We start from the raw sequence: 11,493 nt of genomic DNA on the forward strand, positions 1-11,493 counted from the left end.
GCTATTCTTGGTTTTTTTAACATAAAGCTTATACTTTGCATTTTCCATAATGCTTATGCCTCATTTGTGAAGGAATGACTTCCACTTCTTCCGCATGTAATATGTATAAATTACATTAGTTATACAGGTTTTGGACCAGATAACAATTATAATTCATTTATATCTTACACGGGCCAACCCTCTGATACACCAGGACTTTGTTTCGTTGTAATCTACAGATGATTTTTGACCCCCCTGGTGTGTCACTCCTGGGTCAGACCACTGCTGCTACATAGTGGCACTCTTTTTTGTATATGGCCTAACATTTAAGGTCATCCTAGAAAAGGCGGTTGGGCAGATTCAGTTCCTCTACCGGGTCTTGTACAATTCATAAAATAGCTTTTAAATGGATTAGCAGGCTTTGCTATTGATCTTCTACTTTTTTTTTTTTTAGCTGGCAATTTAACTAATTTGATTAGCAGTTGTATGTGTTTTTAGTGTCACAAGATGTCATTGCTATCCAAGGAACAAACAGCATGTTTGTGTTTTTCTTAAAGCATTCTGCTGGGCAGGGATCAGGGAGGTGAAGTTGTGTGTAAAAGATTTGAAGGCTCACTGGAAACCAAGAGGAAAGGGTTGGTGCAATAAAGAGCACAATTTAGGAAACTGCGGCCAATAAAAACAAATATTGCATAAAGTGCTGTATGAGCAGTTTCAGGCACATGGCTGTGGAATGGTGTGAGAGTGATCCAGGTATTTTTCATGTTTGGTGGGACATTATGTGCTCTATTTCTGTTGGGCATTGTGAGCGCAGGGGGATTACTTTCTTAGGTGGCCAGGTTTATGATAAAATAAAGTCCGAGCTAGAGGCTAAATAGTGCTTATTGTGTTAGAGCATGGTGGGAAAATGGCTGTTTCATCAGCAAATAATTGCAAAATCGTCTACTTCTCCATGTTGTGTGGGAACCCTCACCAGTCGGGCCCGTCTTTCTTTGTGTTCTGTAGTTTTCGGTCTGTATTTATAATGGAGAAAGCAAGACTACAGGTAAATGAATAAAACCAAAACTGAAATGGTCCCACAAATACTGACATCTAAAGCACACTGATGGTCCTGAATGAAATAGAATCTGATTAGAAGAGGAGAGGGTGATGGCGACTAAGCAGACTATTACATTGCTGAACTGGAAATGAGCCAAATAAATGGGCCTTTTGATTGTTCGTCTCACAAATAACTGTTTAGCTATGAATACACAATATATCTGCAATGTAAGAGAGAATACCGAGAAAGGGGCTAAATAGGGTGGATGATGGGCGTAGGAGAGAAAATGTAGTTTTTGTTTGCTTTAGATTGGTCTTGATAAATGGCTTAAAGCACTAGTGCCAAAGGGATTAGAGAGGGTGTTAGAGTTTTAGTTGACTCAGTGAGTCGAGCAGCTGTCACAGCGATCCCTATGTAAATTTGAGGGCGCATTATGCTCCTTTTAGCAAACTACCTGCGTAGGTTTAACACTACTTCCAGAGATCTATCTAAATTACTGGTCACAGAAACAGACTAAGAGTGGTCATTCAGAAGACCGGTCACTGATGAGAGTAACACACAAAGGAAACTAATTGCTGATTGTGAACTAACAGCAAATTGCTTTCCATCTCTCTGCTCTCTCCCGCCATGGTGCTCTCCATCCCTCCTATTTACTTAAACTGCTACTCTTATCACCTATCATATATCTCACTTGAAGCCTGGAAGGAAATGGTTAAAAAAAAAGATTTTCGTCTCCAATCTAGGCCTGCCCATCGCTGACTCAATGCTTCTTCCAGGCAGACTGTTGGACATCGTCTTTGTCGCCCCTTCTCGGATCTATGGACTACCCACATGGTTTCTATTCTCTCCCCTGTCTCTTTGTCATCCATTAATGGTGGCACCAGATGGCCAGTATTCTTGGCAGGCTTCTCGTCCTCTAGGTGCATCATTAATGTCTCCAACCCAGGCCTCCTTATCGATGATACCTACACCAGTGCTTCCTCCAGACAGACTAACCGACATCCTGTTTGTTGTTCTCTCTCCATTTTCCTCCTCCTTCCATTAACAGTGGCACTAGGTGGGAGGTCCTCTTGGCCCCCTTCCACTCCTCCAAGACTATCATTAATGTCTATCTGAATGGCACCGTCTTGGTTCAGGGCCCTCGGCACAATCACCTCCTTTTTGATAGGCGTTTCCCTCATCTTATCAACGTCCTCCCTTCTCCTGCTACTCTTTCAGCCACCTCTCTGGCACCCTCCTCCTCTGCCCACCCTCGGGCCCCTCTACCACCTCAGCACCTCAAGCCTGTACCCCTCCACAGAAGTCTTTAATATGTGGCTACCTGCTCCACGTCGCTACTCTAAACTCTGCTGTCAAACACTTCTCTGACATCTGTCACCTCCTTCAAGAACATCGACCTAGATGTCCTTGCTCTCACCGAGTCATGGTTCACGGCCATTTTTGTCACACGTTTTGACACACTCTTCCCTGAATGCGACAAGATCCTCTCCCAACCCAGAACCAACCGTCCTGGTGGTGGAGTAGCCTTGATCTTTCTAGAGTGGGTTCCTGCCTCGGCCATCCCTAGGCAAGCCTACTCCTCCTTTGAATACCTGATCTGCAGGCTTTCTACCTCTCCTGACCTCTCTCTAACTGTGGGGACCATCTACAGGCCACCTGGCCAGGTCACCCTCTCCCTCTCTAAATGAGCTGACCTGTCATCTTGTCTTGCCTCTACCTCTCAACTTCTCCTACTTGGTGATCTCAGCATCCATCTGAAGGCTTCCATTCCCTCCTTTGGGCTCTTCCGCAATCTCTGTGACACTCTATCTCTATATTCTACCCTCTGGTGCGACACACTGTGCTGGGCACACCTTGGATGTCCTCATCTCCTCTATCACTTCTCTCTCCTGGACTGTCCATGTTCTGTTCTCATCCCACTTGACACACTGTCCCTCAGGTGAAGCCTACCCCAGCACTTCCACCAACCTTCCCGGTCATCCGGCCCATGAAGCGTGTGTCAGTGGGGGCCCTTGCTGCTACTTTCTCTCCTCCTCCTCCTGTGGCTGACTCACACTCCGACACAACCCTCGCTAGCATGTATCATTCTATCACTAACACTTTCGATGTCCTTGCCCTTGTCATGCAAATCCACCAGAAGCCTCCTCCAAGTGCAACTCTTGATATGACTCCGGCCTCGCCACCCTAAAAAGCAAATGTAGGGTGGCTAAGAGAAAGCGGAGGGCACACACATCTTCTGACAAACTGGCATGTTGTCTGCTCCATACAGACGCTCTGCTGTCCAAAAAGAGAGCCTACATCCAAGCCCACGTCTCTGCAGCCTCTAACAACACGGCCAAACTCTTCAAAATCTGCAAGGAGCTGGTCAATCCTGCTGCAGTGTCGACCTTGCCTGTTCCTTCCCAGGCCCTCTGCACGGCTCTGGCCTCTCACCTCTCTACTAAAACCCAGGGCATCATGTGCCCTCTCTCCTCCTCTTTCCTCTTCCTCTCACCTCACTCTACCTCTCCTGGCCCTTCTCTGGCTGCCTCTCCCACGTCTCCCCTTTCTCCTCCTTCTTTGTGATCACTCCTGATGATGTTTCTAGACAAGTCTGATTTTTGGAACTTGCATACAAGCAGGTGCTCCCCTGCTCCTCCAGAACAATCAAGGACCACATTGACACCCTCACTCCACCCTTGGCCAATTTCTGCAATCATTCTTTTGCCACTGGAAATCCCCCTTAAGCACTCCCTTGTGCATCCCCACTTGAAGAAACCATCTGCCGATCCTTCATATCCGGCAAACTATCGCCTGATCTCTAGCACTCCTTTCTTGGGCAAACTTTTTGGAAAGCTAGCCATCTCCCAGCCCACTCTCTACACTTAATGTGTTGGGTGTGTCCATGACCATCAGTCTGGCTTCAGAGCAGCCAGAGGCACGGAAACTGCTCTCCTTAACACCTGTGAAGACCTGCTCACTAATCTGGATTCCAGCCTTCCTTCTGTCCTCATCCTTCTTGATCTTTCCCCTGCTTTCGACACGGTCAACCATGCCATCCTGATGAATCATCTCGTTGAGAACATGGGCATCACGGATCAGGCCCTTGCCTGGTTGACTTCCTTCTTCGACCGTCCCTCTCAGGCCCAACTGGGGTCCTTTCTCTCCACCACCTCTTTCACCACATGTGGTGTCCCCCGGGGCTTCAACCTCTCCCTGGCTTTGCAACCTCTACGTGGCCCCTTTGGTCTACATCATCTCTACCTTCTCTTCTCCTCTGTCAATGTTATACGGAGGAATCACAGCTCTTCCTCAGGCTCCCCTCTGCCTCCTCTCTCACCCATTCCTGACTGTCTATCTGCGATTCAGGAATGGTGCACTTGTAACAATCCGTGCTTCCATGCCAGCAAAACAGAGATCCTCCTCATTGGGACCCCTGCTCCCACTTTTCCTCTTTCACTTTGGCCCCCCTCCTTGGGCCCTCTCCCTGTGAGGCAAAAAACTTGGGGTAATCTTCAACTCCACTCTCCCCTTCTCCCCCCACATCACAGACATCTTGAAGAAGTCCCTCTATCAGTTGCACCTCCTCAGAGGTATTCTTCCTTTTCGCACTTTCCCCCAGAAACTCAATGCATCCAGAGCCCTGGTTCTCTTAGGCTAGACTACTGTTACAGCCTCTCTCAATCTGCCTTCCTCTACTCTCTGCCCTCTGGCCCATGGAGGGTATCTCTGCAGCCCTGAAATCTCTCCACAGACTCGCAGCGGCTGCAAGGATCAAGTTCAAGACCCTCTGCATTGTCCACAAGGCCATCTGGGGCTTGGGGGCCTGCGTTACATCTAACTCTCCCTTCCTATACATCTTCCTTCTGGAGCCTTTCGCTCAGCTGCCTCTAACTCTGACAGTCAGATTCTTCTCTAGGCAGGGAGTTGGAAGGAGATCTCTCCCTGCAGGGGCCTTCCTCTGGAATGGCCTCCGTGCCCCCTCTCAAACTCTAGCCGGACCACCTCAGCTTCCAAAAGCAGCTTGAGACCTTCCTTTTCGCTTCTGCTTTCTATTGCTGACCACCGGTCTGCCGCGCTAGCTTTTCGCCTGGCTACCCTCTGAACTCAGCAGGCACCAGGCTTTCTCCACAACTTTCAACTCTACAGCCCTTCAAACCCCCCACATCCCCTGCCATCCTTTTTCTGCATTTCCCATAGCTGGCTCCCCTGGCTGCACTTCCCTTTCTTCCTCCCCCTGCACTTGCACGATCTGAATGGCACAAAGCCTTGTAAGATCGTTGTGTTCGACCTCGTTTACCTCCCTACCTTGTCTTGTCGCGCCTAGAAACACTTGTGTATAGGCTCGTTATAAATAACTCCCATCATATCTGAATGGCACTATCTTGTCCCAGGGCTCTCAGCCCAACCTCCTCCTCCTTCTTGATAAGTGTCTTCTGTCTCTCAGCAACTTCCTCCCTTCTCCTGCCACCCCTCTTGCCCCTTCTCCTCCACAGACGGGCATACCACATCCCTGTATCCCTCCTCAGAAGACCTTCAAAGGTGGCAGCCAGCTTCACCTAGCTACCTTCAACTCTCTCTGCTGTTGAACACTCCTATGATGCGTCTCCTTCTTGACGAATTTTACCTTGAAGTTCTCGCTCCCACTGAGACGTGGTTCACTGCCAGCTCTGTCACTGCTTTTGACACGCTCCTCCATGAGGGCTACAAGATCCTCTCAAAGCCTAGGCCTAACCGGTCTGGAGGCAGGGTGGCCTTGATCTTTCCTGAATGGATCCCTGCAACTATCATTCCCAGTAAAACCTCCCTACTCCCTTTGAAATGCCTCGTCTGCAGGCTTGGTGTCTCTCCAATCCTCTTGTTGATTCTTGCCACCATCTATAGGACCCCTGGTCCGGTCTCCCTCTTCTTCTCGGAGTAGTCTGACCTCGCCTCTTCTCTTCTTGCCTTCACCTCCAAGCTTCTCCTCTGAGACTTCAGTATTCACCTTGACCCTCCTGATTTGGCCACTGGACGCTACCGCAGCCTCTGTGACTTTCTTTCCCTCACCATTCTCCCTCTGGTCCGACGCACTCAGGCAGACATACCTTGGATGCTTTCATCTCAGCAGACATCCGCATCTCCAACCCTCTCACCACACCTCTGTCCTGGACTGACCATGCTCTCCTATCTTCTCACCTGGATTGCTTTGGTCTCCCGGCTAAGGCTTTGCCTGCACTGCCAGTCTCCTTCTCCTTCGACCAATGGAGCCAGTATCAGTTGCAGCTTTTGCTGCCACTTTCATACCCCCTCCCATTCCTGCCACAAACTCCCACACAGATTCTGCCCTTGCTAATCTTCACCTCTCTATCACCAAAACCTTGGACATCCTTGCCACTGTCATGAGGATCTGCATGAAGCCTGCCTCCAGTGCAACACCTGGTGTTACTCCGACCTAGCCTCTCTGAAACGCAAGTGCAGAGTTGCTGAGCGGAAATGTCTGGCATCAGGCCCATCCTCTGACAGACTAACCTGCCATCTGCTCCAAAGGCAATACACTCTCAATCTGCTCGTAGATGGCCATATCCAAGCATGCATCGCTGTGGCCACAAACAACACAGGCAAACTGTTCAAAATCATCTGCAAGGAACTCACCAATCCTACTGCAGTCTCCACTTCTCCTCTGCCATCCCCGACTCTGTGTAATTCACTGGCCTCCTACTTTTTAATCAAAACTCAGGACATCCTGTCCCCTCTCTCCTCTAATCCCCCTCCCCTCATCCCTCCCTTGGCCCCCATTTTTGTTTTTTTTAGGAATTTTGGATTTCACCCCAAGTTACCCACGGTAATCCAGACTTGTACTCCTTGCTCACTGTGCTTGGAGAGGCACTGCTTCACCTCATTGATGATGCCGGACTAGGCCAAAACATTTCTGGGGTTTCTGTTGGTACTCTTGTTCAGAGGAGAATTGCCTAGCATTTCGGTGCTGGACTGCTCTTGTGGGTAGGACAGAGACTGATATGCAAATAGATCTTTCTCCTGTGTGAAAGGTACAGTGATCTTCCTGCTACCGCTCCAGCACTCCATTGTGCATCCTCTCCTCAAAAGCCCTCTGCCAACCTCTTCTGCCCGGCTAACTTGCGCCCTATCTCCATTACTCGCTTCCTGGGCAAATTCCTGGAGAGGCTTGACATCTCCCAACTCATCCAACAAACTGAATCTGTTGGCTGTCTCCACGACCACCAGTCTGGCTTCAGAGCAGCCAGAGGCACAGAAAACTGCTCTACTGAGCACCTGTGAAGACTTGCTCTCAAATCTAGAGTCCAACTCTCCATCTGTTCTTATCCTTCTGGATCTTTCCTCTGCCTCTGACACAGGCAATCATGCCACACTGACAAATCTGCTCTGTGACACCCTTGGAATCACGGGCCTGGCACTGGACTGTTTGACCTCATTCCTCTCCAAAGGGCCTTCCCAGGTTCAACTGGGCCCTTTTCCCTCCCCTATCACTCTCCACCTGTAGCGTCCCTCAAGGCTCTATCCTCTTGCTGTGGCTTTTCAATATCTACCTTGTCCCTCTGCCCCACCTGATCTCCTCCTATCCTCACTTTCAGTGTAATGCAGACAACATGCAGCTCTCCTTCAAGCTTCCCTCTACTGCCTCCTCTTCCTTCTCATCCCTGACTGACTGCTATTCAGGCATGGTGTGCTGCCAATGATCTCTGCCTTAATGCCAGTAAGACTGAGAGCCTGGTCATTGGGACCCCAGCGCTCTCCTTCCCTCCTACCCTCTGGCTGCCCTCTGTGGATCCCTCCTGTCATCCTCTTGTGAGGCAAAAAAGTGGGTGTCATCTTTGACTCCCCTCTCTTATTCTCTCCTCACACCGCGGACCTTGCCAAGAAGGCCCACTCTTACCTGAACCACCTCAGAGGCATTTTCCCTCACCTTCCCCCCAGAAACTCCATGTCTCGAGCTCTGGTCCCCTCTAGGCTGGACTTCTGCAACAGCCTCTTCCTCAATCTTCCCATCATCCCCTTCAACAAATCCAGAATAGGACTGCAAGAGTTATCCTTGGCCCCAAGCCCAGGGGCCGGATCCCTCCACTGGCTCCCAGTTGCTGCTAGGATCAAGCTCAAGAACCTCTGCATCATCCACAATGCTTTCTGCGGCCTGGGACCCCGCTACATCCAACACTCTCTCCCTAAATACCTCCCTGCTAGAGCCCTTCGATCTTCTAGCTCCAACTCTCTGCAGATAAGATGCTTCTCTAAGCAGAGAGTGGGGGTTGATCTCTCTCCTCTGCAGGAGCCTCTCTCTGGAGTGGTCTCCCTGCCCCTCTCAGGCTTGAGTCGAATCTCCTTAATTTCTGGAAGTTCCTCAAGACCCTCCATTTCTCTTCTTACTTCCCTCTCCCCCTCCCCTGCTAACCCCCCCTCTGCCGCATTGACTGTATGCTTGGTTCCCGCTGAGTTCAACAGGGCACCTGGCTCCCCCCACCCAGTCCACCCCCCTCCTCACACTTTGCATGTGGACACTCACCCCCTGCACCCCATGCAATCCCTTTCACTTGCCCTCCCGACCTCCCCATAGCCCTCACCTAGCCCCTGTGGTCCTCTTCTCTCCTCCTTACACTTGCACTCCTTTCTTTACTCTGCACTTCCCTTCCCACCCTAGCACTTCGCAATCCAAATGTCACAAAGCCTAGTAGAACCGTTATTGTTAATTTTCTCTCTTGTCCCCCCCCATAACCCCCACTTGTCTTTGTCGTGTGGCTCATTAAAACATAATTTATTGTATAGGCGCCTTACCAATATCCAATAAATAAAATATGACTTTATGCCCTGCTGCGCGGGATCATGAATACTGTTGGATTTGAGGAATTGGAGTAGCTGGGAATAACGCTGCTATATTGGTATGGTTAGCAATCATTCCATTATTGACTGTTGCTCAGAGCCCGTTATGATCTTCGGGGTCAAGAGGCTTTTATGAAGAACAGTTTAATCTGCAGGGTGGAAGAGGCCAGAAATGAAAGCTTTTTAAGAAGACTAGCCTACTCTAGTTGAATTTGAGATCTCTTTGAGAACTTCCAAAGGTCGCAAGTCAGCTGGGAAACGTGCTTTCCGGTTATACAATCTTTTAACTTGGAAAGTGAGAGTAGTTGAAAAGCATTGATGGAGGCAAATGGCTCTAGTGGAAAAGGTCTTATCAACTCTCATGCCATGCCATATTTTTTTTAGTGGGGGCCAATAAAAGACTGGAAGGTTTAAAACGATAAGGCAAATTATGACAACGATAAACATAAGTATCCTTGGTTCTAATAATTTAGCGAAGTAACCAAATTTGCCACTAAAACAAACATTTCTCACCGCTACTTGCCGGAGATGTGTGCTAGGAAAACCATTAGCACAGACATCGATGAATATGGATCCAATCTTTTGAGATTCATGGAATTCATTATTAAGGATGTCTGAAATGTCTATTAATATTTCCAATCCCATCACCCCATTCAACCACGGAGGGGTTTATCATTTTTCACTGTAGTTAAGTGTGGCTGCCCGCAAGAGTGGAACAATTAATTTGGAGCTGGCACAGTTATGGTACTCTTTATTGCACTAGGCGGTAAAGTGCACCTGTAAAAAGTAAAAAACACAGAAAAATATCTGCTGCCACCAGCCAATCCTGGGACACATTGTGACTGCAACAACAGAGCTCAGAAAGAAAGTTAAAAGAATACGAAGTATCCTAACCATACTTCACTATAAGATTTGTGCAATTTTAAACGTAATAAGAATTCCATTAATGGAGAAGGGGAGGGGGTGGTTCCCAGTACTGATAGTGTTATGGACTGATCAGTTTCCCCATAAAAGTGAGCAAAAGCAAGGGAAGTAAAGATGAGGGCTTTACTTAACTCCCACAAATCATGTCAGGAAGCAGACAGTAGCAAATAGAGGGTGTCACATTGACGTATATGGGCGGAAACTGCAAAATGAAAATCTTTCCTAACAATGCTTTATTAATATGAAATTTAATTCATGAGCTTGTGCAGTTTTTTTCATAGATCTCTTGTCATTCATGAACACTGACTTTGAATTAGATGAATGACATTTTTTTTCTTTCTTAGTTTCAAGAAGAGTCCTTGGTTGATGATTCATTGCTTCAAGATGATGATGAAGAGGAAGAAGATAATGAGTCTCGCTCATGGAGGAGATGATTTCTCTTGGATGTTCGTTGCTCTGCAAACATAGAACTATGACTGTATTGCATTAGTATTACCTAATGTACATCTGCATATGCTGTACTGAAATCTTTTTTTGGTGAAGAAAACGTGACTGAAGATGGATATCCCAAGCTCTAAAGACTTGAAAGTCCTCTGTTGCTGAACCTTGGAAGATTGATGTTAGAGTTGCATTTCAGTAACTGATTGCTGAAGACATTGCAAGAGACACATATGCTGTGTTTTATTATATCTACTGGGCGTTAACAGATTCATGGATTTTTTTTCTGACTTAAGTGCTGAAACCCAGATGACCAAGGTTATTTAGACTGGATTTGTGTTTAATTCCAGAAAATGAAATGACTATTTGCAGTTAATATCTTTATGAATATTTTCTTGCATAAATAGATATCAGTACTAAAATGAGGTCACCAAAACTGTGTATATAGAATATTGCATAGTAGTATGCTTAGGCTTTACTATGTACTTGCTTTTCTGTTCCATTTGTGTACGTATTTTACGTATGGGTTTTAATGATATGTTGTATGACTGAATTACATTAAAAGTCCTTCCGGCTTTAAGATGACAAAAAATAAATGGAATGGTCTTAAAAAAAAAAACAAAAAAAAAAGAAATAATCCAAAAAGAGGTATCTTTCTGAAGATCAAAAGATTAAAAGAAAATAGTGAGAAAAAAAAAACAAGGACCATTCCAAATGGCCACGTCCCTATATTCAAAGTAGCCAAATCTCCCTACCTCGGGTAAAAACATACTCTTCAAAGTAGACTCATTTTTATGCAGATGTGCGTAAAATAATATATATTTTATTTAAAAATGAGCTCAAATCCGGTTTTATATGTAAAAACTCCAGTCCCCTGATTTTAAAATAACATATTTAATGCAACTGAATGACTAAAATTGGATAACAAGAAAAACATAAGTTCTTTACCTGCCCTGGTGTAATGGAAGCATAGTCAAGTGAATTCTTCTCCTGCAAAATGACGTGCCAGTCTGTGCCCAAGCCAGTTTGTTGTGTCCAGGAATATTTGGTAAGTATAGTAACTCCCAGTTGATCATTTTAAATCTCTCCTTTTCTGTAATTCTATTTTTAAAACACTATTGAACAGTCATTACCCAAATTAACATTGATAGTTTGAATTCCTTGAATTAAGATAGAATTATGGATTGTGCTTCAACCACATGGGGTACCAAAAGTTGTCTGCTGTTTCAAGATGCATTTTATTTTAAACAAATAATTCAATTTTGTTGTTTTTTTTTTTACTGTTATAGGGCAATACCTGC

The 11,493-nt window shown here is 46.5% G+C and overlaps 1 protein-coding gene across 1 annotated transcript in view; it reads left to right on the forward strand.

The window, feature by feature from the left end:
* Positions 1-10,788, forward strand: part of RBM26 (RNA binding motif protein 26) — a 1,704,516-nt gene extending 1,693,728 nt beyond the window's left edge. Inside the window, exon 23 of the mRNA XM_069639899.1 lies at positions 10,099-10,788. Within this exon, the coding sequence (XP_069496000.1) occupies positions 10,099-10,188 (90 nt within the window). The 3' untranslated portion in view covers positions 10,189-10,788. The remainder of the gene's footprint in view (positions 1-10,098) is intronic.
* Positions 10,789-11,493: the final 705 nt, after the last annotated feature.

The sequence above is a fragment of the Ambystoma mexicanum genome, chromosome 7q, assembly GCF_040938575.1.
Source record: "Ambystoma mexicanum isolate Mex_15411 chromosome 7q, UKY_AmexF1_1, whole genome shotgun sequence".
NCBI lineage: Eukaryota > Metazoa > Chordata > Amphibia > Caudata > Ambystomatidae > Ambystoma > Ambystoma mexicanum.